Genomic DNA, 26,654 nt, shown 5'->3' on the forward strand with positions numbered 1-26,654 from the left:
TGATGTGAAAAACACCATATATCAATTACCAATAAACTGTTTACCATTCCAATTTACAAACTGTCTTCGGTTACTGTGCAAAATACATCTCACAATGCCTACAAACTGAAAATATCTAACAAGAAACCTATTGTTACTAACGGATTTTAGTTGCATAAAAGCTATTCCGATTCACAATATAAAATACATAAGAAAATACTGAACATATAAAATTTTAACTGAACCAACAAAACAAAACAATTCCAACCAAATTAGAAAAAATTACCCACCAAAAAGATTAATCATATGCACTATTCAACCAATCACAGGATTCACGTTATGCAATTTTGATAACCCAACAGATTTAGATAATTGAAAAATAAAGTTTCCGGAAGTAAAACTAAAACTTTACGCACACAAAACAAATATCAATCAAAACATATAATGAAGTCAAAATATAAACCTAAAACTTTAATCTATGAGTTTTCAATGAAAAAATATATAATTACTAACATGTTTAATGATTTTAAACACATAATCTTTTTTCTTTTTTTTGATTAACATGGGGATATCCCAGACCTATGGAAGGGCCTAGACTAATCCTCAAGGGGAGATACAACCCACAGATAGACCCTCTCTCCGGGTATGCAAATGGACCCTAAAGCATAGACCCATATCCGTGTTAGTGTCCAGAAATTATGAAATAATCTTAATCACGTAAATTATTGTTAATATTTATATTACTTTCTTATGAAAAATCAATTATTCATGGTAAATTTACACTCTTACATAAAATAATTTATAAAAAGTAAATTTACACAATTTTTTAGTTATATAGTTGAAATTTGTTTTAGATAACAAAATCATACTCACATTCAACTTAACACTAATCATACTCACATTCAACTTAACACTAAAAAAAAATTTACACAAATTTACATCTTTTATAAAAACCGTTCCATCAAATTCCGCCTGTAGGGTGAACCTACAGTAGTAAATTAATAAAAATATATAAGGAAAAACTACGTAAAACTCACTAATGCGTAAAAATGATATCCTACCTCAAATTTTATTTCTTTTTCTTTTGAAAATTGATTTCTTTTTAACTTCTTCTCGAGTTTCTTCTTAGGACAATTTTTTTTAATGAACTGACTCAGATTTGTGTTTTAAGAGCTACAAAATGTTTTGAACAAAAAAACCCCAATTGTATTGTATATACACGACTTTTATAACATATATAAGCTGAAAGTTTGTAACATAAATTAAATATAGTTACAAAAAATATTTTTTAACACATTTAAATTTTCAGTTTTAAATGATGTTTTATTATGATATTATATTTACAAAAAATTACTTAGAAAATTTTACAACCAATAATCATATTTATTTTATAAGAATTTTCATTTGACTACAACATTCGACTCAGTTTACGAATATTCATGCCTAAATGGTTTTACCAATAACATATTGAATATCTCATTGTAAATTTTTTTCCATTAAACTATATAATTGTTTAATAAATTCATATTCCCAAGAATTCAAAATATGAACCTCATGGTATAAAAACATAAAAACTTCATTAAAACTCCTAAATCGAAGGAACTTCCACTATCTTAATTTCATTAACTCAAATCTTTGGATACAAACAAATTAAAAAGAGAATTGTCCCTTTCTTCTATAATAAGAAGAAAACAAACTCAAGTCCTCTCGCGTCGACACGTCAGAAACTCACTGTTTCACTAAACTCACTGTTTCAATAAAGTGTCAGAAACTCACTGTTTCACTAAACTCACTGTTTCAATAAAGTGTGCGTCTTGCGGCCCATCGACCACATAAGGCGATGGAAACTCTAATAGGTTCCATAGCTTACCTTCATGTTCTTCGTTTTCTTCCATTGGCAGAGGGACGGTTCAGTAACGGTGGTGTTTATCCTCCAATAAAAAGGTCAGACTTCATCTCCCAACATCAATCCTTATCGCTGACTCCTCTCTGTCACTTGAGCTTCCTCCGACAACAGGTATGTTAAAACCCGCTTCTCGCTTCTGGTCCTTTTTCTGCAAACCATGGAGATTTCGAAGCCTCCTTTGGATTCTGTAGAGGACTGTAGAGGAGGTGCCCGCTAAATATTCAATGGAAAGCTCCGCGTCTGATAATGGAGGAGACAAGACTGATTTGCCAATCACCACGAGAATAATTGTTTCAGTATGCGAAGTTGGTTAATGGAACTTGGGATCAGAAACAGTTCGAGAGAGAAGGCGAAACATATTGGGATTCGGTAGTAGTTGCTGGTTAGATCCTCTGAAGCTCGAATCTTTATTTCAGTTCTTCACTCATGTTCTGAAATTTGTAGTATTGTTTTGTTTTGAAATAATACTGTCTGAACAAAACGATGTAGGATTAAAACTGCATAACGTCAGTCAAGGCTATGTTATGAAGAAGCTTCTTGCATTGCAAAGATGAGTGACTGATTGTGTAATGTATGCTATTGCTTTGCTTATAGATGCAAATAGGAGAAAGTGGCTTGGAGATAACCCAGAAACAACTACTAATGCAGTTTTTGTTGATGAAAAGTGGAGACCGAGTTATTAATGCTGGAAGTCTACGACATCACTCACAAATCTCGACTACTTTGAGGTGAATCATATGTCTTTCTCCTTCTCTTGGCTATATCCATTGGAGACTTTGGAGTAATAGTACTAAAAGCCTTATTATGCAGTTTGTTGCAGGGATTCAAAATATCAAGGGCGGATACACTCCTGCAACGTGTATTAGACCTGAGAGTTTCTTCCACTGTCATTACCGGAATATCGATGTCTACTTCAGGAGAACTCAGGAGCTAATCAAAGAGCTCAGTACTCCACCACCAGAATCGAAAGTTCTCTACTTCCAAACTACGTACTCCCAGCCATTTTTGATAATTTTTGTATGAAGTGTGAGTGATTGTAAGGTTGTTCTCGCAGAATACTTAGATCGGAAAGGCTGTTAATGGTTTGAGGAAACATGGCTCTGATAAGATTCGCCAACTTGCAAAGACTTTGGCAATGAGTTTTCTATTTTTGACACTTTCTTACTCTTTTAGAATATGGCAATGAGTTTTCTATTTTTTTGATGCAGAGAGTGGAAGGAGCTGGTTGATCAGTGGGTGAACACCACCAAAGAAATCGCTGGTACATTACACTTTCTTTCTATTCTTTTACTGTCTCATGAGGAATTCATGTCTTAACAGTTTTATTGATTTCTTGAATCGGATCCATGGTCTTTGGTTCTAATTTCATTTTTGTTTGTTAAAAACAGGTGCTCAAGGTACACCAGAGTCTGCTAATCCCTCTGTAGTTGATGAAGAAGAAGAACATGAGTTTCCATCACTTCCGTACGGTGTGATATTTTTACACCGGAAGCAAACACTTTTGAAATGTTAAATGGAAGTAAGATACCCTCAGTACAAATGACATCTGGTTTTTCATGGCAATATTGGTTTGGGTGTTGTACAGTATGGTCACATCTCAAGTAGGAGACAGGGATTTGATAGTGCAGATCGCTGGTGTCGGAGACATGAGCCTTAAAAACGTTTGAAAAATAGGTTCGGGTTCAAACATGACTTCTTACCATCTGTAGCTGACGTCCACATAGGATAGATAGTGATCTTTATCTTTGCTTATGATATCAAGTTTTTCAACGTACATCCCTTTGTTTCTCCACCTTTGAAATGAACTTCTTACATTAAAAATTACATTCAAAACATGCTTTTTGTGTGTAATAATGAAATTTGTGGTCAGGTTCTTGATGGTAAGCCATACAACATAAGATGCTATGTGGTATGGCACATGTTATTACTACACATAAATGATACAATTTGTTTTTCAATTTAAGAAACGTTAGTTCATGGTTAGGGATTGAAAATAAAAAAAATTAAATTTTAACAAATACCAACATCGACATACAACTTAGGCATTCAAGATTAATAGTCGTAATGTTTGGACTAATACAGTAAACCCACACAACCTTTATATATAAAAACAATGCAATATCCCACAATTTCCTAAATTCTAGCAAAAAAAAATAAAAAAAAATATCCCACAATTTCCCAAATTCTTGGTCATAAAAAGAGCCTCTAAAAGGTTAATAACAAAATTAGATTTTATTAAATATGCAAAAAAAAAAATTATACTCTAGATACATAACTATAAATAAATAAATAAATAAATAAATAATTTTTATTGTTTCAAATTATGTGTTTCAAACTCGAATTTTTAATATAAAAACAATTTCTGAAATTTCTTTTTTTTGTTTTTAACTTTTTAAAAATTTCATTTTGAAATTCGAAATTCTTTTCAAAACTGTTATCAAAAATTTTATTTTAAGTTTTCTAACTTTTAATTTTTATTTTTAAAATTGTAAACCTTACTAACAAAATTTTGAACTTCAACCCTTTGACTCTAAACTTTATATCTAAATTAGTTAACCAAGTATAAATCTATATTTGTCCGTTTAATGAAATATTTTAGTCATTTTTACTTTTGCAGGTTATATTTGTGATCAAAAATTTTAGAGTTATAATAAAATATTTATGTTATAACAATGACAAAAATATAATAATTATATGTCTGCTCTTTTGTAGTGGGCAAACCTCAAAAGTAGACAATTGTGATTAGTTTCTATTAATCACATGAATACAATACTACAGAAATAAAATAATTAAAATGTGATGTGTGAACCTAAAAGTTTTAAAATATAATTATTACTAATTATATCTATAATAATTTATATTTCAAATTATGAAATAAGTATCCCGCCCGTAGGGCGGGCCAACCCTAATAGCAAATATATTAAACTAGATAGATCTTCATGACAATGAATTACAGACAAAACTTGAATATGTCGATAAAGTCTTCATAACAAAGCCGAACATCTAAAATTACAGATAAAACTTGAATATTCCATTGAGTTTCACGGGCCAAAAGGTTTACTTGAGGTCAGTCACTTTTTTATTTGTTATTTTCTTACTTATTTCGCAATGCTAAACCGTAACACTCTATCAACGGGGAAGAGTTACCAAAACACAGAGCTTCATTAAAAAGTTTTTCATTCAAATAATCGACTAAACCCACTTATCATATTCGGCCAAAGCAAGGTAAGCATTGAATAATTATTTGAACTGTTTGACGAATCCCTTTCATGAAGCACTTGGTTTAATGCTGATTTATCCATTTAGTAAAACAAGACATATGTTTAGCCTTGTTATTTCCTAGAATCTTGTTTCATTTAATTGTAATGTGTTTCAAAGACCCTAGAATGGCAAACTGCTCGAACATTATATAATGTCCATTTGGCAGCTGTGTATCATTCACCCTTAAGAGATAAACAAACCGAGTTTTTGCTAAGCAAAAGTATTTTTGTTTAAAAGTATTTAGAGTACTAGGTAGTTATCCGCGCCTTGCGCGGGATGAAATGGTTAGATCAGCAATTTTTCGAAAATATTAGAAAGTATATATATATAGTTTGGAATTTGGGTTTTGTGTGTGTTTTTTGTGTTTAATCTTGGTGGTGCTGATTTTACGGTATAAACGTCACTAAGATAGAAACATATGTAAATCCTTTACTTTAGTGATATGTAAAAATTTACTGAAATATAAGAGTAAACACAAAACATATTACCTGGCAACTGCGAAAGTATGTAATCATTTATTTTATCCACTTCATCATTTGTGGGAGTGAGAATGGCTCGATGTCTATACAAATCCTTAACTGTTGAGGTTTTAAAAGCTTGTCCATAAACCTCTTTTTCCATAGTCTCAATAGTTTATACATATCACCAGTGTGATTTATCTTACTCTGATTCATTTGTAAGAACTTGCATATAAAGATATAATTATTATTATACAATTTGATTTTCTTTTTTTTTTTTGATAAAGGGCTTTTATATATATATGGTAAAGATTAGCCCACTAAGGCAAGAGTTTGGCTTTTAAGCCCAATACAAAGGGATTAGCCTAATTTTTTAGAGAAAAACGAAGAAGAAAATAGAAGTTGTGAGAACGATGATGAAGAGTCACGACAGACGATCAAAAGAGTTTCAATCCTCAAGCCAAGACTGCATCATCAAGGTAGTTAAAGTTGGCGATGATTCCCTGAAGGATGATATTTTGTTCTTGATGAGCGCACTAGTTGAGGAGATCAGGGAGTCTGCGCCACGATAATGATTCCGATGGATTCGGGAATTCCATTCCATCCAGAGAGAGTAGATTGTTGCTTTCCAAGTCAAGAGAGAGAGGAGTCGGTTGTGCTTAGGGGAGGTCAGTGATTGCATGCAAGTGAGAAGTTGATTCCAGCTTCTCGTTGCCGGCGATTTTGATTTCCTTGCGAGAGGTGACCAAACCGAGAATGAAAAGGCGCAGTCGAAGTACAAGTGATCCCTTGTCTCAGGAGCCGCATTGCAGAGCACGCAAAGTGGATTTACTTGAAGCCCCCAGCCGAGTAGCCGATCTTTCGTGGGACATCGATTCAGAGTTACTAGCCAGGAGAGAAAGTTATGCTTTGGAATGCCCCGAGAGGACCACACTGCACGGTTCCAAGCAACAACAGGTTTATGCTCTCTTATGAGATTGTAGATCATACCTGTTGAGAATTTCTCTGATCGTTTTCCAAGGGGTGACCAGACTGTGGTGTCGTCCGCTTCCGATAGATTAACAGTGGTGAGGTGTGTGTGAAGAGCTAGTTGAGCTTCAGAGCGAGGGGATGGTAGCGACCAGGCACCATTGTTGCAGAGCTCTGATATTGTTGATGATTGTCTTGTTCCCAAAGTGGAGGAGCGCAGGTTTAGAAACGTCGTCAGGTTACCAAGAGGAGACCAGTTGTCGGTCCAGAAGCGAGTGTCTCTTCCATTCCCAACCTCAACTTTGATCCAGTTATAAGCCAAATCTCTTACTCTGAGGATCTTTTTGATAGAGTGAGAGTACGATTGTTTTTCTTTGATTATCCAGAGTTTGCTCTTGTCATTTTGCAGGATGTTTTTGACAACCCAAGCGACCCAGATCGATCCTGCGCGGAAGAAGAGAAGCCATAGTAGCCTGAGAGAGCATGCTTTATTCCAATGATGTAAGTCTCTAATTCCCAATCCTCCTCCTCTCTCTATACAATTTGATTTTCATATGAATGATTTTTGTATAATAACATACCTTCCTCATAGGTCATTGACTTCAAACATGTAAGAATTCCACAGAACTTGGCTGTATTCTTTGAACCATGTAAGAAGAACTGATTTTGTGTATAATATCTAATTCGAGTAAGATAAATATTATTAATATCTAATCAAATTATATGTACGTAAATATTTGTGTAATCACACTCTTTGCATAGGTTTTATGTATAAATATTATTAATATATAATCAAATTATTATGTATGTAAATTTTTGTGTAATCAAACTTGTTCTATATTTCTTTCTTTGCATCTTACTCTCGAACTCATTTTGTTTATCTCTCTATGGCTCTCTCTCTATGGCTCTCTCTCTCTCTCTCTATGGCTCTCTCTCTCTCTCTCTATGGCTCTCTCTCTCTCTCTCTCTCTCTCTCTCTCTCTCTCTCTCTCAGATTTTATCAGTATTGATGAGTGTTTAAAAAATAAGATTAAGATTTTAACATATTTTTATTTTAAACATACGAATCGTATTAATGCCCGCACACGGGCATTAATACGATTCTTATGCTTTATGTATAAATATTATTAATATATAATCAAATGTTTGATGTATTATTAAAACTAAATTTGTTCTTCAGATGTTTTATGTATTATTAATATAAATATGTATTATTCAAATACGATTCATATGTTTTATGTATTACTAAAACTAAATTTGTTCTCCATTCAGTCTTTGTGGTTCAAAACTATAAGCATTTTAGACATTACTTAATTCAATATAGTTTGAGGTTTAAATTATTATCTCTCTCTCTCTCTCTCTCTCTCTCTCTCTCTCTCTCTCTCTCTCTCTCTCTCTCTCTCTCTCTCTCTCTCTCTCTCTCTCTCTCTCTCTCTTGGTATCCCCTCATCGTAAACCCTTTTTTTTTAGAAATATAAAAATGTAAACATTCTTTTAATTCATCGATTATCTTTTAACTACCACAATTTTGTTTTATATGGGAATGTTTCCTAGTTTAATATTTTATCATGAATTTTTCTTGGGTGAATTACCAACTAATCATAGTTTGCCATTAATGTAGATTTTTATAAAATTTAAATAAATAAAATAATAATAATTTGTGTTAAGTTTTTAAAATAAATAAAATATATTAGTAGCTGCCAAAAGATGAATTTTTTTAACAATTTTAAAATCGTCACAAAAGAGTAAATCATAAACATTAAACACTATACCCTAAACCCTTGGACAAAACTTAAATCCTTGGGTAAAAATCCAAACACTAAACCCTAAATTCTTGGATATACCCTAACCCTTGGGTAAATCTTAAACACTAAACTGTAAAATCTTGGATATACCCTAAACACTAAATCTCTCTCTCTCTCTCTCTCTCTCTCTCTCTCTCTCTCTCTCTCTCTCTCTCTCTCTCTCTCTCTCTCTCTTGGTATCCCCTTCATCGTAAACCTTTTTTTCTTTGAAAAATATAAAAATGTAAACATTCTTTTAATTCATAGAATATCTTTCAACTACCACAATTTTTATTTATATGGAAATGTTTCCTCGTTTAATATTTTATCATGAATTTTTCTTGGGTGAATTACCAACTAATCATAGTTTGTCAATTAATGTACAATTTTTTTTAAATATAATAAATAAAATAATAATTTGTGTTAAGTTTTTAAAATAAAAGAAAATATTATTAGCTGCAAAAAGATGAATTTTTTTAACAATTTTAAAACCATCACAAAAAAATTAAATCATAAACACTAAACACTATACCCTAAACTCATGGACAAAGCTTAAACCCATGGGTAAAAATCCAAACACTAAATCCTAAATTCTTGGATATACCCTAAACACTAAATCTCTCTCTCTCTCTCTCTCTTTCTCTCTCTCTCTCTCTCTCTCTCTCTCTCTCTCTCTCTCTCTCTCTCTCTCTCTCTCTCTCTCTCTCTCTCTCTCTCTCTCTCTCTCTCTCTCTCTCTCTCTCTCTCTCTTGGTCTCCCCCTCATCGTAAACATTTTTTTTTGAGAAAAATAAAATGTAAACATTCTTTTTAATTCATCGATTATCTTTTAACTACCACAATTTTGTTTTATATGGGAATGTTTCCTAGTTTATATTTTTATCATGAATTTTTTTTTGGGTGAATTACCAACTAATCATAGTTTGCTAATTAATGTACAGTTTTTTAAACTATAATAAATAAAATAATAGTAATTTGTGTTAAGTTTTTAAAATAAATGAAAAATATTAGTAGCTGCTAAAAGATGAATTTTTTTTAACAATTTTAAAACCGTCACAAAAAATTAAATCATAACACTATACCCTAAACCCATGAACAAAGTTTAAACCCATGGGTAAAAATCCAAACCCTAAACCCTAAATTCTTGGATATACCCTAAACCCTTGGGTAAATCCTAAACACTAAACTGTAAACTCTTGGGTATACCCTAAACACTAAATCTCTCTCTCTCTCTCTCTCTCTCTCTCTCTCTCTCTCTCTCTCTCTCTCTCTCTCTCTCTCTCTCTCTCTCTCTCTCTCTCTCTCTCTCTTGGTATCCCCTTCATCGTAAACCTTTTTTTTTTGAAAAATATAAAATGTAATCATTCTTTTAATTCATCGATTATCTTTTAACTACCACAATTTTTATTTATATGGAAATGATTCCTAGTTAATATTTTATCATGAATTTTTCTTGGGTGAATTACCAACTAATCATAGTTTGCCAATTAATGTACAATTTTTTTAATATAATAAATAAAATAATAATAATTTGTGTTAAGTTTTTAAAATAAAAGAAAAATATTATTAGCTGCAAAAAGATGAAATTTTTTTAACAATTTTAAAACCGTCACAAAAAATTAAATCATAAACACTAAACATTATACCCTAAAAATTTATAATTTTTTTACTGATTCAATTAAATGCAAACAACTTTACATGCACAACGTCCTCGTATGTATTAAACAAACATATGTGTTTTACAGAATCTGCTCGATATTATTATAATGCAATGTGATCTAAGCCAATGAAGTAGTTAAACAAATGTGTTTTCTTGCACTGTACGTCTATTTAGATTCTTTCTATAACCTTACTTGACAAAAAAGAGAAGAGAACCCTTTTATTAGTTGAAGCTGTTGTTTCGGTTATTCAACTTCCGCGAAGAAGACACACATACTTCTTTATTTTGTGCTTCAAAGAATTCATACAACATATAACTTACATACATGAAACATCAGTGTGCACAAATAACCAAACAATAGAATACAAAAATACATGACCGTCTATCAAACTTGACTATAATGTTACTGCTTCGTTTAATCCAATTTTGGCTATGCAGAGAAGCAAATGACTCCGAATATTACTTACATAAAAACTATTGTTATACCATAGCAGTAAATGTTTGATCACAATGCAAGACTTCCTTTGAATGCAAGACTTCCTTTGAATAGAGGCATGAGAGATACTTTTTAACTAGGATCCCGCCAATATAAAACCAAGAGTTCTAGTTATAGGCACTCATTACGTTCAAGATTGGTTTGTTTCCCAAAAAGCGTACAACAACCAAATCTAAAGAGTATCACGATTTGTCGCATCTCCCTATCCTAACCGTCTATCTTGTTTCGATTATGGAGATTTCTAAACTGAAATATTATGGCAAATGATGATTCAACGAAGAGAAATTTTCTTAAATAGCCATTTTTAAGTTGTGTCACAAAATAGCATCACAAAGAAGAAAATGACCAAAAGAAGTTTTGTTGAACGGTAAATATCTCTAAAATATTATTTGAGAAGTCAGTTTTCTATGTATCGCGTTCACGTTAATTCTCACAATGGTTGATTACACTGATACCCTTAATGAATTAAAACCGTTACATGTAAATATTAATATTAAATTTATATTTAGTTTCCTTTTTAAATTTTCCAAATAACATTATATAAAAAGGAAATATTTATAAAGTTTAAGAAACAAATTCAAAACGAAAAATATATGTATGTATAATATGATATTATTGGAAACGAAAGTTCACAACATAGAAAATTCCATTTAAAACATATTTTTAAATAACATAAAATATACCTTTTAAATAACATTAAAAAAGAAAGTTTACAAAACAGAAAATTCCATTTAAAAATATCTTTAAAATATTCTTTGAGAAATCAGTTTCCTATGTGTCGCGTTCACGTTAATTCTCACAATGGTTGATTACACTGATACTCTTAATAAATTAAAATTGTTACATGTAAATATTATTATTAAATTTTTATTTAGTTTCCTTTTTAAAAATTTCCAAATAAAATATATAATAAAAAGAAACATTTATAATGTTTAAGAAACAAATTCAAAACGAAAATATATGTATATATAATATGATTTCATTGGAAACGAAAGTTCACACATAGAAATTCCATTTAAAAAATATTTTTAATTAACATAAAATATACCTTTTAAATAACATTAAAAAGGAAAGTTCACAAAACAGAAAATTCCATTTATTTTTTTTTAAACAGAAAAATATTTTTTAATATTTTTTAAATAAAGAACATGATTTCATAATCTTAAAAAAATACAAAATATATATTTTTCAAAGTAATAGAAATATGTTTTATATATCTAAATATTTTCTTAGATGATTACATAAAATAATTAAGTAACACAAACTGATATATGTTTGATTGACTAAGAATACTTTATAATTAGTTAGTATTATTGAAATGTTTTATTTATTTTTATATATTTATAGGACTATATCTTTCAATTACAGCAAATTTTTTTTATAAATTATATTCTATTTATATAATATGTTTTTTTTTAAATACAATAACACAATTTTTATAGACTGCTTATTTTTAAGAGATATTATAAAATAAAATAAAATTAAATATAAACATGTTTTGATCAAATAATTACAAAACCTTTTAAAATAACTTAACAATATATATTTTAATTAGGTGGATATATTATATTTTGTCATTATTAAAACTATTTGTTTTTAATATTAAATTTTATTTTAAATTTTATGTTTTATATTTGTGGAACTTAATATAACCATAATCAAAATACGAAGCGAATCTGAATTCTCATATTTAAGATTATTTAAAATAAATTTCAGTTTGGGTTTAATAAATCTAAGCATAAATTTAGAATTTATTAATATTTTATTATTTTAATATTGATATGTGTTGATGAGCTTCCAAAAATGTATTAGTTATTTATGTATGTAACTTCCTATTACTCTTCGTTTCATTTTCTAATAATTAAAAACATCAAAGATAAATATTACGAATATACATGAATATTTAAACGATAAATAAAATTAATTTTATTTTATTAATTATAATAAAAGAAAATTATAGTTCTGTTTGAATTTGAAAGAATATATATTAACTCAATATACTCGCAACTTGAGTGACTCGACTAATCAAACTTATATCTAAAACCATATATTTAACTACAATAAGAATATATCATTTTATAATAATAATTTCTTTTATAAATGTAAATTATAGTATGACTCAAAACATATTTACAAATGATATAAAATATTAACTAACTCTTACAATAAAATTTATATATATATATATATATATGTATTTGTAAGTATTATTCTTATATTAATTTATGTGATTTGGAATCAAACACTTAGTTTATTTTTTATTTCATTCTAAGCATAATATATGTTAAATTATACATAAACTAATTCCTCAAATATATTTACATATCTAAGACAAAAATCAATGTAAATGCAAATAAAAATTAATCATAATTTTAATATATTTAAAATAAAAAGTATTATAATTGAGTTAAGAAAAATAGATGCAATCCAATATATCTAAATAATAACTAAATCGACTGTAAAAATCAAAATCGACTAGATATAACATATCTAAAATCATATGTCTAACTAAAGTAATATATATTATTATATAATTTATGCATACAAATTATAAATTAATTTTAAACTAAAATTAAATAACAATTAATTATTATAGTATTTACTTTATAAATTTGTATATCGTGCATACTTACGGGAAATCACCTAGTGCGTTTATAACCTTTGAGTTAACTAATATAAGACTTAGAGTTTAGAGTTTAGAGTTAGGTTTTAAGAATGTGTTCAAATTTTTAAAAATAAAAAATAAATATTTAAATTTTCAAAACAAGAAGTGCTATTTTAGTCATTATATTTTTTGAAAGGTATTTTTGTGACAAAAACTTTTTAAAAAAAGCTATTTGATAGAATTGCCTTTCAACTATATTACTACTTAGGCCATTGACATGCATAATTTATGATCTATTGCTGGGAATAACAGCTAGCAGAAAGCATCGATCTTAGATCCAAAATGAAAATGTATGTTGGGGTTGAAATCGGACAAGGTAAAGTTGGCTTCCAAAATTTCCGTTTAAAAATTATTTACTTAAGAACTTTTTTACGGTTTTTCGGAAAAGGAAAACCTATACGAAAAGTTTGCGGAAAATTTTGTTTTAAAACAACGACTCTTTAAAACAATGATTTCTTAATCAGCGACTTAAGAAATCAACGACTTCTTGATCAACGACTTGAGGAATCGACGATTTAAGAAAATAACGATTTCTTAAAAAACAAACGGAACTTTGATGTCGAAAGACCAAAACTCCGCAAACAAGCATCCTGAGAGGATTGTAGCCTTGCGGAAGGTTCAAACACTTGGGCAACGGACCATAATCCACGATATAAACCCGATCGTGATGGCGATCGGGTCACGGATAAGAGCTCGGTTGCTATAGCGAACGGATCACGAGACCACGCTCGGTCGCTATAGCGACCGAGCTCAGGACGAAGTTCGGTCGCTATAGCGAGCGAGTGTCCGTGCATCGATCATTTTCCGAAACATCCAAAGTCTTCCGAAACGATGATACGACGTAAAACTATGCATTCTCGACTATCCATATAGCCGTTCTCCAAAACTCACGACTATCCGTTTCTTGATCTCTCGGTCAAGTGGAATCGTCCGTTTGGTTTACGATAAAAACGCGGAAAACTTAACCTTATCGGAAAAATCGTAAAAACGTCTCAAATCAAAAATACGGTCCAAAGCGGTCCTAAACTTGATTCGAGGCCCACTTACGATTTCTTAAAAACCCAGAAACCTTATGACGGTTTATGCTTGGAGGATAAGCATCAGTTTCCGCGGAAAAAATGAAAACTTTCCGCAGATAATCATGAAGATCGGAAAAAATGGAATATTCCCATTTTTTGACTATGACGGCTTAAAGGCAAAAGGGGGAAGCGTAAACCGACCTTGGAGGGAGTATATAAGGAGTTCAAGGCGAGAGGCATAGATGCATCACTTTTTTTTAAGAGCAAACTAGCACTTAGAGCATTTTAGGCAACTTTCCATTTTTGTTTTCAAGCTGCGACTCAATTAGGTTTAGCCACCTTCGGGTATTAGAACTAGGGATCTCGCCGACAGCTCTTGTAGCCGAAGCACGTTGTCCTGTTGTTGTCACGCTTATACGCAGATTCGGAATAAAACCCTTCTTGCTCTCTTTTTACGTTTTATATTTTATTTTTCCGTTGTTATCGTGTTCTGATTGCTTGACGTGTGGTTTTTCAGAAATCCGGGACCTTCTGGGAAATTAGGGTTTTCCTACTTTCCTAAATATACAAATCATTGACGGTGCAAATTTCGGTTCCCACAGTTTTGTGCTAGAAGGAGGGGGGGGGTACGGATCAATCTTACTCACGACCAGCTCACGCTCAACCAGACATGACTAACGACGATTCAGGGAACTTGCAGACTCCTCTAAACTGAGCACCCAAGGACGCCTTGAACACTCCCACAGCGGATGTTTCCGCAGCTGACGCACCTGCTAACGCCGCGTCGCTCGACGAGTTCAAAAAGTTGCTTTCCGCCTACGAAAAGAGGTCGGAAGAGCAGGATAAACTCGTGGGAACCCTGACCAAACAGGTTCAAACCTTAATGGCAAGGTCCCGCGCGTTTCTCCCTCGCAGAGCCACCAAACTCCGCGGAAGGAGGCTCGAGTTCGCAACCCCACACGATAGGCCTGGAACTTCGCAGGAACGTCCTTCTGGACAAAACCCTAGCGAAACATCCCCCGTCGCCAAGGGTAACTCGGAAAAACTTCAGACATCCGAAAAGGATATGCAGGAGGATGAAATCGAGCGTATCGACTTGGAGCCCAGCGATGACTCCGAGGAGGACCCCGATGTCCCTCCAAGAAGAACCCGTAGCCGTTCAGCTCGGGAAAATTCTCCGTTCGACAAACCCATGACGGAAGAAGAAGAAAACCTCTACTGGATCGAACAGGAGGAATTGGCCGAAAGGCAGACCAAGATTACTCGCCACGAACACCGACAAGCTCGGAAAATAGCTGGAGAGGATCCCGAGATACCCGATCTCCGTGATTACATCACCAAGACCGCCGCAGAAGTAAGGGCCGTGACATCGCAAATCCACCACGCCACGAGTGCCGCCCCAGAAATCGACAGGTTACTCGAGGTGGCTCGAAAAACACCCTTCACTACGCGGATCTCCGAAACTAAGGTGTCTAATCCGGGAAAACTCAAGATATTGATGTATAACGGTACTACCGATCCCAAAGCGCATTTCCAGGCGCTCCACATCACCATGGGAAGAGTCAGGCTTAGGGAGAGCGAAAAAGACGCAGGCTACCGTCGCCTGTTCGTCGAAAATCTCGAAGGAGCAGCGCTCGAATGGTTCTCCCGTTTGAAGCGAAACTCCATCGGAAGCTTTTGCCAACTCGCGTCGGAAATCCTCCTCAAGTACTCTATGTTCATCGATAGAGAAACTTCCGATGTCGATCTCTGGAGCTTAACTCAGGAAGAGGGCGAAACCCTCCGAGAGTTTATAAGCCGCTTCAAACTGATCATGGCAAAGGTCAGCGGAATCAGCGACAAAGTCGCCATCGACGCTCTTAGGAAGGCGCTCTGGTACAAGTGAAGTTCAGAAAGTGGATAACGCTCGAGAAACCTCGCACAATCCAGGATGCCTTCCACAAAGCCTCGGATTACATAATGATCAAAGAAGAGACGAAGGTTTTGTCGCAAAAACATAAGCCGACAAGGAACTCTTCGAAAGACGTGGATCCAAAATCAAAGAAGAAAACTTCTCGTAATGACAAGTAAGTCCATCACGAGGGGAAAGAACTCCAGGGCGCGCACAATTACGCGATCAATCCGAAGCAAGGCAGGACTTCGGGAAATACGTGGAACCGTAACCAGAGTTACGACAAAAACGTATACTGCGAGTTCCATCAGACCGAAGGTCACTCTACGGCTAACTGCAAAGTCGTAGGGGCGAGGCTGGCCGCGAAGCTTCTTGCTGGGGAACTCTCCGGAGTAACCAGCGTCAAGAATCTAATCCTCGACTCCGACCGTCCGCCAAAAACCAACAAAAATCCCCCTGCGGAGAATTCGTCACCAAAAATCAGGCGGGGGAAAAGCGCGAGATAAGACCAGACGATAGAGGAAACGATAATTCCCAAAGGAGGGTCAACATGATCATGGGAGGATCCCAGTACTGCAGGGACTCGGTTTCGGCCATCAAGGCCTACCAACGGAAAGCCGAGTCGACTGCGAAGTATCCTCCGCGGTCACCCCCTCAAGACGGACGGAACACCTCGATAATGTTCACCGAAGAAGAGGCATACGTAATCGACCAACTTCACTGCGACCCCTTGGTCGTTGATCTCGTAATAAGAGGTCTCGAAGTCGCAAGAATACTTATCAACACCGGAAGCACGGTAAACCTAATCTTCCGCGATACCTTGAGAAGGATGGGCGTCGAGCTCGGAGAAGTTACCCTGGTACCGAAACCGCTCGCGAGTTTCTCCGGACAAACGTCCATGACCCTGGGATCAATTCAGCTACCCGTGATGGCAAAATATTTTACCAGGATAGTTGATTTCGCGGTGGTAGATAGCCCGGCTATTTACAACGCAATCATGGAAACTCCATGGCTAAACGCTATGAAGGCCGTTCCCTCAACTTATCACTTGGGCGTTAAATTCCCAACCAGGACTGGAATTGCCGCAATCTGGGGTTGTCAAAAACAGTCGCGACTTTGTTTCCTAGCGGAGCATAAGTTGAGACAAGTCACGACGACCTCTACGGCTAAACGCAAGCGAACTCAGCTTTCCGCCGAAGACAATGAGACATCTCCCGCGGAAGCAGATACGGAGGTCGGAACCACCCCCAACTCCGAAGACAACGTCGCAACTCAGCGGGAAGAGGAAAATCCCGAGGTGAACGTCGACCCCGCAACTAAAGCGGCCGACGAAAAACCAACCGACGAGTAAACATACTTGCGGCATAAACAGAACTACGAGATGACTTGATCCTCGAAAGAGGTACTTAGGCAGCCCGTCGAAACACGGCGAGTTCAGCTATCCCCTCGCCAAAAGGGGGGGGAGTGGGTGCGTATACTCGTATACTCCCACAAAACAAAAAAAAAACTCGCATTTGTATTCGAAAATTTTGAAACTATTTTAATAAAATTACTTTCTCAATCTGTAGATTCTTAACACATAGATACTTCGGAAAACGAAAAACGTATCTTCAAGAAAATGCGAGAAGTCGTGATTTTTACTGAAGATATTTAGTTCGTATCATCCGACAAAATAGTCCATCAGTGACTTTAAACGAAATAGTCCGCTCGCGACTTTAAAAAATAAAAACAAACCCGTCGATTGGCCCCGACGGGCAAATACAGAAATATTTCACTCAAGCAAATTCGTAGTCTGATCTTTTTACAAGATCCTCTTACATCCGACCAGGATACCATAGCGCGCTATAAAAAAATCGAAATTTCGTCCAGCACTTCGCAAAGGAAGTAGCTCGATTCGTACCTAGACAAATCATATAAGCCGATAAAACTTCACGGATTTTAAAACGATACGAATCAGGTCAAAATCACAAAACAGGCAAAACGGAAGCCGATCAGTCATCGCAAAGCCTTGAAGCTGAAAGTAGACCTAGGTCTTGCCCTAAGCCCAGTCTTGCTGGCACTAAACATCTCACGGACATAGTATCAAATACGAGATCCCAAAATATGTCTCTTACCGCTTACGCCTAAAAACGCTCGCTAAAAAGTAGCATACGGACCAAGCGGCAAACTAAGAGTTAGAATACGAAGTGACTACTCGCATTCTGCCCTCTATACTTGGCGAAAGTTTAAATCAGATCATAAAAAGTAAACTTACTTCATATTTATAAAAGCCGCACAAAGGCGGCAGGGATTCGAAGCCTTAAAAGACCAGTCCTGAAATACATAAAATTACGCGACCTACTACGGTCGCGGCATCAACAAATAGAACGGCCACACTCAGCCACGAAAATACAAATATAAGGGAAAGACCTTTTTCCCGATAAAATCAGTAGAAGATAAATTCATCCGACGACGAAGTTCCAAACTCCGTCGGATAGGTTACCTCATCATCACCTCCCTCCACTTCGGTCGCGACCTCCACCGTGTCAGGAAAAACTGGGATCGGCTCCCAGAGTCCCCATATCCTTTCCTCGATAGGGGGAACAAGCGACTCAGCGTGAACATTGTCCTTCATGCCATCTTGCATGAGGCTCAACTCCTCTTGGTAAACATAATCCCTATAATGAGTCCTCGTGAGAGCTCCAACTGATCCGCGACACTCGCGAAAATTGTCTACCGCGGCGTCGGCAGCCCGGAGGTTGTAAAACTCTTCCTGGAAATGCGTCGCCCGGTTCTGCATCTCAGCGACAATCTCCCGCTTGGCCTGCCTCCTCGCCCGGCGAACCTCTCTAGCATGATCGGCAGCATCCCTTAAATCCCGCTCCAAGGTCTCTTCATGGAGTCGCGCCAAGTCATTCGCGTTCTTCTCCGCTTTGAAATGCCAAATCCTTGATTCTCTCTGACTATCCAACAACGCCGTGCCAAGATGATTCATCGCCTGAGAAATTCGAAAAATAGAATTTTTATTCGGATAAATGAAGAGAATGAAGGAAGAAATAGAAACTAACCCCGTTCACCACGCGAGAAGTCTCCGCCAAAACTTCGGGTCTTTTCTCCGTATCCTCCACAAAGGATAACAGGACGGGATGATCAGGAAGACCAGAAAAGAAGTCGTCAAGGTCGGGAATCTGCGCATCGCTTGAACCGCTCCCATCGCCAAATCCTAGAGACGGGTCCCATCCCGGAAATGGAGAATCGTCAGCAGGAAAGTCGTGATCCTCGACCTCGATTTCTTTATTCTTCCGTGGCAGCTTGGGCGACCTCTCAACCGGAACACGCTCCGGGAGATGTTCAACGTTCACAAAATCAATCTCACCCTCCGCCTCAAAGTCAGAGTGAACCAATCGGATCGCCTTCTGAACTCTCTGACGAGTAAAACTCGTCCACCAATGATCACCGCTCCTCAACGCATCTCTCACCTCCATAATATCTCTAGGCCAATGATGGATTACGCTGATGTGCGGGAGGAGATTTGGAACCGTCCGAAACATCGGGATAAACTCCTCCGCGACTGACGCAGCGTCGAGTCAGACGTAGAAGAAGAATTGCTTCCAATTGTTAAAATTGGAAACAGTTCCCCTTACTACCAGCATTATGGGACGAGGAGTCAGTCGCCACGAGGTAGACTCCTTGTTGTATTGCAGCCTCAGAAGCGCCTCAAAATGGTTGGCGGTAAGGGATAGGCCGCGCTCGTAACTCAGAATTACAAGACAGATAAGGATCTCGAAACTCGTAGGGCTTAGTTGGTTGAACGAAACCTGAAAACGGTCCAGTACGCGGACGATGATCTCAGGAATCGGAAACCAAATACGGCAGCATGACAAAACGGCCTCATAACACGTGAAGTAGCCTTCCGGAGGATAGTCGGCACTCTCTCCAACCCTAGGAATCCAGAACTCAACCGCGTCCGGAACTCCGGCAAATTTCCGAAGCGTCTCGAGGAAAAGATCAATGGTCTTGCTCGGTAAATGATTCCCCGTTTTCCGAGTTCGACAGATCGGAAACTTTTCCTCTCCGAGACGTTTGATACGATCACTGCTTGCTCTCCAATATGCGTCGCGTTCAGCCGCATTCGGAGGAAGTTCGAACTCGGCTTTCGGAACAAGGAGTTCTTCATCTTGGTTGCAATCAGGAGAAGAAGTCATGGGAGCCTTCTTCTTAGATTTTTTTCCGCTTCTGAACAACTTTGACATTTTGGTGAGGGATTTTCTTTCTGAATTTTTCTTTTTTTGAGAGGATTCTTCAAAAAAAAAGTCTTATGAAAGATGGGTAAGTAAAAATGAAAGAGTTACCTCCCCTTTTATAAGCTTTAGAATTTACTATTCAAGCTCGGACTTTTGGAAACAAACTTGGCCTAAAAACTTGCTTAAGCTCGCCAAACCATACGACAGAACCTTGTCAACCCACGATTCTACCGCACTGGGGGGCTAACTGTTAGGGTTGAAATCGGACAAGGCAAAGTTGGCTTCCAAAATTTCCGTTTAAAAATTATTTACTTAAGAACTTTTTTACGGTTTTTCGGAAAAGGAAAACCTATACGAAAATTTTGCGGAAAAATCTTGTTTTAAAACAACGACTCTTTAAAACAACGATTTCTTAATCAACGACTTCTTGATCAACGACTTGAGGAATCGACAATTTAAGAAAATAACGATTTCTTAAAAACAAACGGAACTTTGATGTCGAAGGACCAAAACTCCGGAAACAAGCATCCTGAGAGGATCGTAGCCTTGCGGAAGGTTCGAACACTTGGGCAACGGACCATAATCCACGATATAAACCCGATCGCAATGGCGATCGGGTCACGGATAACTGCTCGGTTGCTATAACGAACAGATCACGAGACCACGCTCGGTCGCTATAGCAACCGAGCTCGCGACAAAGCTCGGTCGCTATAGCGACCGAGCTCAGGACGAAGTTCGGTAGCTATAGCGAGCGAGTGTCCGTGCATCGATCATTTTCCGAAACATCCAAAGTCTTCCGAAACGACGATACGACGTAAAACTATGCATTCTCGACTATCCGTATAGCCGTTCTCCGAAACTCACGACTATCCGTTTCTTGATCTCTCGGTCAAGTGGAATCGTCCGTTTGGTTTACGATAAAACCGCGGAAAACTTAACCTTATCGGAAAAATCGTAAAAACGTCTCAAATCAAAAATACGGCCAAAAGGGGTCCTAAACTTGATTCGAGGCCCACTTACGATTTCTTAAAAACCCCATAAACCTTATGATGGTTTATGCTTGGAGGATAAGCATCAGTTTCCGCGGAAAAAATAGAAACTTTCCGCAGATAATCATGAAGATCGTAAAAAATGGAATATTCCCATTTTTTCGACTATGACGGCTTAAGGGCAAAAGGGGGAAGCGTAAACCGACCTTGGAGGGAGTATATAAAGAGTTCAAGGCGAGAGGCATAGAGGTATCACTTTCTTTTCAGAGCAAACTAGCACTTAGAGCATTTTAAGCAACTTTCCGTTTTTGTTTTCGAGCTGCAACTCAATTAGGTTTAGCCACCTTCGGGTATTAGAACTAGGGATCTCGCCGACAGCTCTCGTAGCCGAAGCACGTTGTCTTGTTGTTGTCACGCTTATACGCAGATTCGGAATAAAACTCTTCTTACTCTCTTTTTACGTTTTATATTTTATTTTTTCGTTGTTATCGTGTTCTGATTGCTTGACGTATGGTTTCTCAGAAATCTGGGACCTTCTGGGAAATTAGGGTTTTCCTACTTTCCTAAAATATATGAATTATTGATGGTGCGAATTTCGGTTCCCACTATGTAGTTCGAGGTAACAAACTCTAGCTAGGTGGACAGTGACCAAGTCACCTTGCGGTCAAGCGGTTACTTAACAATATTAGATCCTTAGAGCAAGATACGACATGTGCACCCTAGATATACGGAGTAGTTGGAGCTGAAAAGTAAAAAAGACAATCCAAAGACCATTACTAAACATACAATTCCTACTTGCTCATATATATATATATATTTATTTTTTATTTTATTTTTATTTTGCTCATATATTTTGTTAGAGATGTATCTTTGTCAATATTAATTACAATTCAAGTAAACTATCATTGAGATTTACTCGTATAGATCTTTTCCCATTGTTTCTGTAAATCTAACACCTTGTTTATACAAATTTTGATTGCAGGATTTACTTCCCACATATACGTCCCAGTGTCCCACATAGAACCATAGAAGAAGCTCATATATTTTCATAATTATACATGATAACATGAAAATAGAAAGTCGCATATACACACATATTCACTATAGCTGTATCCTTATTAATACATAAAGACTGCTATTACATACATATGCATACTTTTCTTTGAGATTCCACAGATTGATTACATAATTTTCTTCAGCCTTGAAAGCAAAGTTTACAGGTCGAAGCTGTGGCTGTTGAAGTGGAAAAGGGGATGATTCGTGGATCGCCAGATGCTATGTGAACGTATCTCTTTGGCAACGGTGGACTGAAGACTGGCCGGTCCGCATACAATAACTCCAACATCCACACTTCCCAATTTTCCATTCAATGACTCAAATATCTCTGCAAATTAAAATGTGTGTTTCAAAGAAATAGCAACAGAAAAGATATTTATAATTTTGGTTTGCACTAGAACAGGCCAGCATAGCTGTCTGAATCGAATTGAACCACTGGGTAATGAAAACAGATCGGTCGACTCTAATTATAATCGTACCTTTAAAATCAGGTCTCGTGCCATAACGAGTAGTGATAAGACTCTGAATATCTTCTTCTGTGTTAAAGCTTTTAAGTTCCTCAGATGGATCATGTAGTTCTTCGCCGTTCATAGTCACCTTGTCGTGGCCATTTGGTTCCACTTCACCGGATTTTTCACCCCAAATATTCCAGAAAACAACAACAAGACCTCCAAAAATCAACACACTTGCAACCATACAAACCACGAAAAGAAGTCCCTTGTACCACCACGCCGTTATGTTGAATTTGTTTATGTAAAAGATGTCCAACAATGTGATCATTAAAACAAACCCGATGGTGGATGATACTAGATAGAGTCCAGACCATATATTATCCCCTGTACCAACTAATACCGACATGGGACACCCGTTGCTCCGTGGCTTCACAGAAGGATTCACCATCTTGTGAACCATTCCATCTTCCTGTATGACAGTGAAACAATATAGGACTCAACAAACGAAGGCCTTAACCCCAAATATTTTATGCAAGACTTACCAAGAGAGGCTCGGATTGTCTTGTGACATAGATGTTAATCTCAAGGTTAATTTTGTGAGAGAAGGAAGGGCAAATGGAAGGAATGTCGATGGATGAGAGAAGAGAGAGCTCGTCTGAGTTTTTGATTGCCCAGATTACTAAAACCTTCTTTGGTAGACAAGCTTTCCCATCTCTTTTTCTGTGTAGGATATCACTTATGATGGCAAAAAATGGCGAAATCCCTATTCCTCCTGCTACTAAGACCAGGTTCTCGTACCTGCAACCCAAAAAAAAAAAAAAGCTTATTTGTATTGAAACAAAATTTCAAATAAACAATTCAAATTTATAAAACTCATTACCCCAGGTGGTATGGAGATTCATGGCCATAAGGACCCTCCACGCAAGTTGTGATTTTGGGATATGACATAGGAGAAAGGAGCTGATCTTGGTTCTCTGCCTCATATAGCTTTGACAACTGGTCTCTAAGCTTTGCGGTCCATCCACCAAGAACCTTTATTAGAACCGCAACATGATGCTTCCCATCTAGAGGGCTTGATGAAACACTGAAAGGATGCCACTGTAGCCATGAAAGTTCCCTTACTTGGAGAAAGACGAAACTCAGTGCATTGTATCGCATATCTAGAGTTGGGGCATAAAAGAAAGAAAAAGAAAAGTCAGTAAATGCTTTTAGATTAGAGGTAGGGGAAACAGAATTGTTACTCGGTGGTTTGGAAAGGACGAGTTCGAGTGTCCCACAGGGAAAACTCTTTGCAGAGATTACATCTACAGTCCTTCTGGATTGGCAGAACCTCAAGAAACGGTCGAGAATGAAAAGGAATATTCCTCCAGCAACTATGCTGAATAAGTAGTCACCTACGTGAAGTGCCAAGAAGACAACGAAGACAACGTATAGTTGATGGGTGTAGAAGAAAAGCTCAAAGTAGTGCTTCCTCACGTATTGTAACGAGGTAACCCACATAAGTAAACCAGCTACTAGACTGATTACTCCAGGTAACACTGCGATTCCAGTAGCTTTCCACTCAAATATCTGAGAGACAGGGATAGAGTAAGTAGTAACGAAGCTTGAAAATAGGATTTTATGAGAGATTCGCTACAGAAATAAGTAAAATTAAAAACAAAAAAAGAAAGAGAGAGACTTACAAGCTCTAAAAGTCGACCTTGAACGATCCATGCAACAACATAACAGAGGCCATGAAAGGAGAAGAAAGCCATGGTGATATGACCAAGCCAAACGTGATACTTTGTAGCATGCTCGAAAGGGATATCGACAAGACGGAGGAGAATGGACCCTCTTGAGATTGGAAGAAACAAAAACACCATGCACAACAGCCCAATCATCCCAAAACGCAGACCCGTTATCTCCAACAGTAGCATACTGAAGACACGCCATAATTGGAATGAGAAGCAAAAATATATATATAAAGAAACAAATAAAATGAACTTTAAGAACCTTCTATCCTTAGGAAGCACATGGAAGAGATCAAGAAGGTCAAGATCCCTCATGGTATATGCATAGATAGCCCAGAGGAAGAAGACAGAGAAGACCATAATACCAAGAAACTCAGCTGCAGAAACAACTCCAAATGGTCCATCCACAAGAACAGGAAATGTCCACAGCCTGAACCTTGGGAATCTCGATATCTTCTTCCTTCAAAAAACACCGAAACAAATATGGAATTAATAAAATTGACAGAAATTGACGCAAATATGCAATATTAATTTCTAATTAATAAAATATAATTTGTCACTCTGAAATGTTTGTGTATACTAAAAACATTTTCTTTTTAAAATTTTTCAGAATTCATAGCAATTATATATCGTGGGCGTTGTCTTAAAATCAAGTTGTGATCACACTAAAGTAAGAAAAATCTGGACCACACGTACTTAGTGAACACCTGCTCTTCTCCAGAGATGATCAGATAGAGAGAAGCTAAGACCGAGATAACAAGAATCGGACCACTGAAAATCAAAAACATGCTTCCTGCAAATATTATTTGGAAAATTAGAGTATGAAAATGAAAAACTAGTTACAATTTTCAGACTTTTTTTTTGTCGGAAAATTAGAAGAAATGTAAAACCTGTAGTGCCGAAGAGAGTGTTGGAAGAAACTGCTCTCCAGCTTGTAAGAATTCCATCGCCTAGTTTCCCAGGGTACATAACAAGGAAAACAACCCATGCAACGAAAATCACGGACATTACAACTTTCAGAATCCATTTAAATGAGGAAGCAACCACTGATGATAATGACGACGACAATGATGACTCCTTCGACAAAAGAGGGCTTTCATGATCATCCATCGTTACTCTCTCTCTCTCTCTCACTCACTCTTGTAAATCTTTTACTTTGTTTCTCAGTCTAGTGATGAGAGGTTGCTCAAACGCATCATCAGATTTAAAGGAGAGGTTACGAGGGGAAATTCAGGAGATAATTAGATGGCAGAAAGGAAGAAATTTTGTGAACCATTCAAGGTTACATCACTCGCATTAATGAAAGATTCCCTCCAACATCAATCCTAGTACACAATTATAAAAATAAAATCATAAAAAGAGTAAAGGGGAAGCAAGGAATTTACATGTGAGAGTAACGGTACTTGGGAGAGACAGGCACGTCTCATTTCAACCACAAGTAACGTACGGTGAGTAGTCACTACGGATTATATAGATAAGATGGTCATTATGACGAGTGTGATGTTTGGATAAATTTGGGGTGTTACGCTAGCTGATTTCATATACGGGTAAAATTAGTATTAGAAAACACAACGTATTTTTTTGATAAATAAACACAATGTATTTGTATAGTATTGTGTGAAAAATACTGTTTTATCCATAGTAGTTGTACAATGTCAACCATTGTCATTGATTAAACCACAATAGTCTAAAATAATCCTCATCAAGAAAACTAAATGTTCCTAATAATCTATATAACTTTTACATTACAATGCCACCGAAGTTCCTATTTTATATTTTTTATATTTGTTTTAAACAGTAAGAAGAAGTAACTATTCTAATATCTATTATATTAAAACAGAAGTCATGACTTCTAATTCATGTGTGATTTTTTTAAAAATGAACTATTTACTAAACTTGGTCACACTGCATTTTTATCTATTATTAATTTCTATATTAAATAATATCATTTAATATTTTCATTTTTATTTAAGATAAAAATTAATATTAACTCAAAAAAATTCTAACAAAATCTTTGAAAAATCTTTTCGGAATCCTTTTAAAATTTATTTTCAAAAATTGATTAATTTAAATTTTAGTTGTCATAAAATATAATCAGAAATTTAAATTTAAATTAG

General features: G+C 35.9%; 2 protein-coding genes and 1 long non-coding RNA gene across 5 annotated transcripts; 2 read left to right on the forward strand and 1 right to left on the reverse strand.

The window, feature by feature from the left end:
• Nucleotides 1-1,762: 1,762 nt before the first annotated feature.
• LOC108823661 (uncharacterized) lies at nt 1,763-3,758 on the forward strand. Of its 3 annotated transcripts, none has more exons than XR_001945084.2 (5): nt 1,763-1,996; nt 2,077-2,267; nt 2,480-2,613; nt 2,696-3,146; nt 3,274-3,758. It is a non-coding gene; the product is annotated as an uncharacterized LOC108823661 (long non-coding RNA). The 3 variants fall into 3 exon arrangements; XR_008938398.1 differs by having other exon boundaries at nt 1,768-1,923; nt 1,997-2,267; XR_001945083.2 differs by having other exon boundaries at nt 1,764-2,267.
• A 12,879-nt stretch (nt 3,759-16,637) lies between these two features.
• On the forward strand, nt 16,638-17,438 carry LOC108824810 (uncharacterized). Its single transcript, XM_018598192.1, has one exon. The coding sequence runs from the start codon at nt 16,638-16,640 to the stop codon at nt 17,436-17,438; it is 801 nt and encodes a 266-aa protein (XP_018453694.1).
• Nucleotides 17,439-22,325: 4,887 nt separating this feature from the next.
• LOC108823952 (ferric reduction oxidase 7, chloroplastic) lies at nt 22,326-25,921 on the reverse strand. Its single transcript, XM_018597269.2, has 9 exons — nt 25,428-25,921; nt 25,234-25,330; nt 24,800-24,997; nt 24,490-24,724; nt 24,049-24,376; nt 23,688-23,967; nt 23,350-23,605; nt 22,835-23,276; nt 22,326-22,683 (listed from the first exon to the last, which is right to left on the reverse strand). Exons 1-9 carry the CDS (start codon nt 25,645-25,647, stop codon nt 22,514-22,516), a joined length of 2,226 nt encoding a protein of 741 aa, XP_018452771.2. The 5' UTR covers nt 25,648-25,921; the 3' UTR covers nt 22,326-22,513.
• Between the last annotated feature and the right edge of the window lie 733 nt (nt 25,922-26,654).

Source organism: Raphanus sativus, chromosome 9, assembly GCF_000801105.2.
Source record: "Raphanus sativus cultivar WK10039 chromosome 9, ASM80110v3, whole genome shotgun sequence".
NCBI lineage: Eukaryota > Viridiplantae > Streptophyta > Magnoliopsida > Brassicales > Brassicaceae > Raphanus > Raphanus sativus.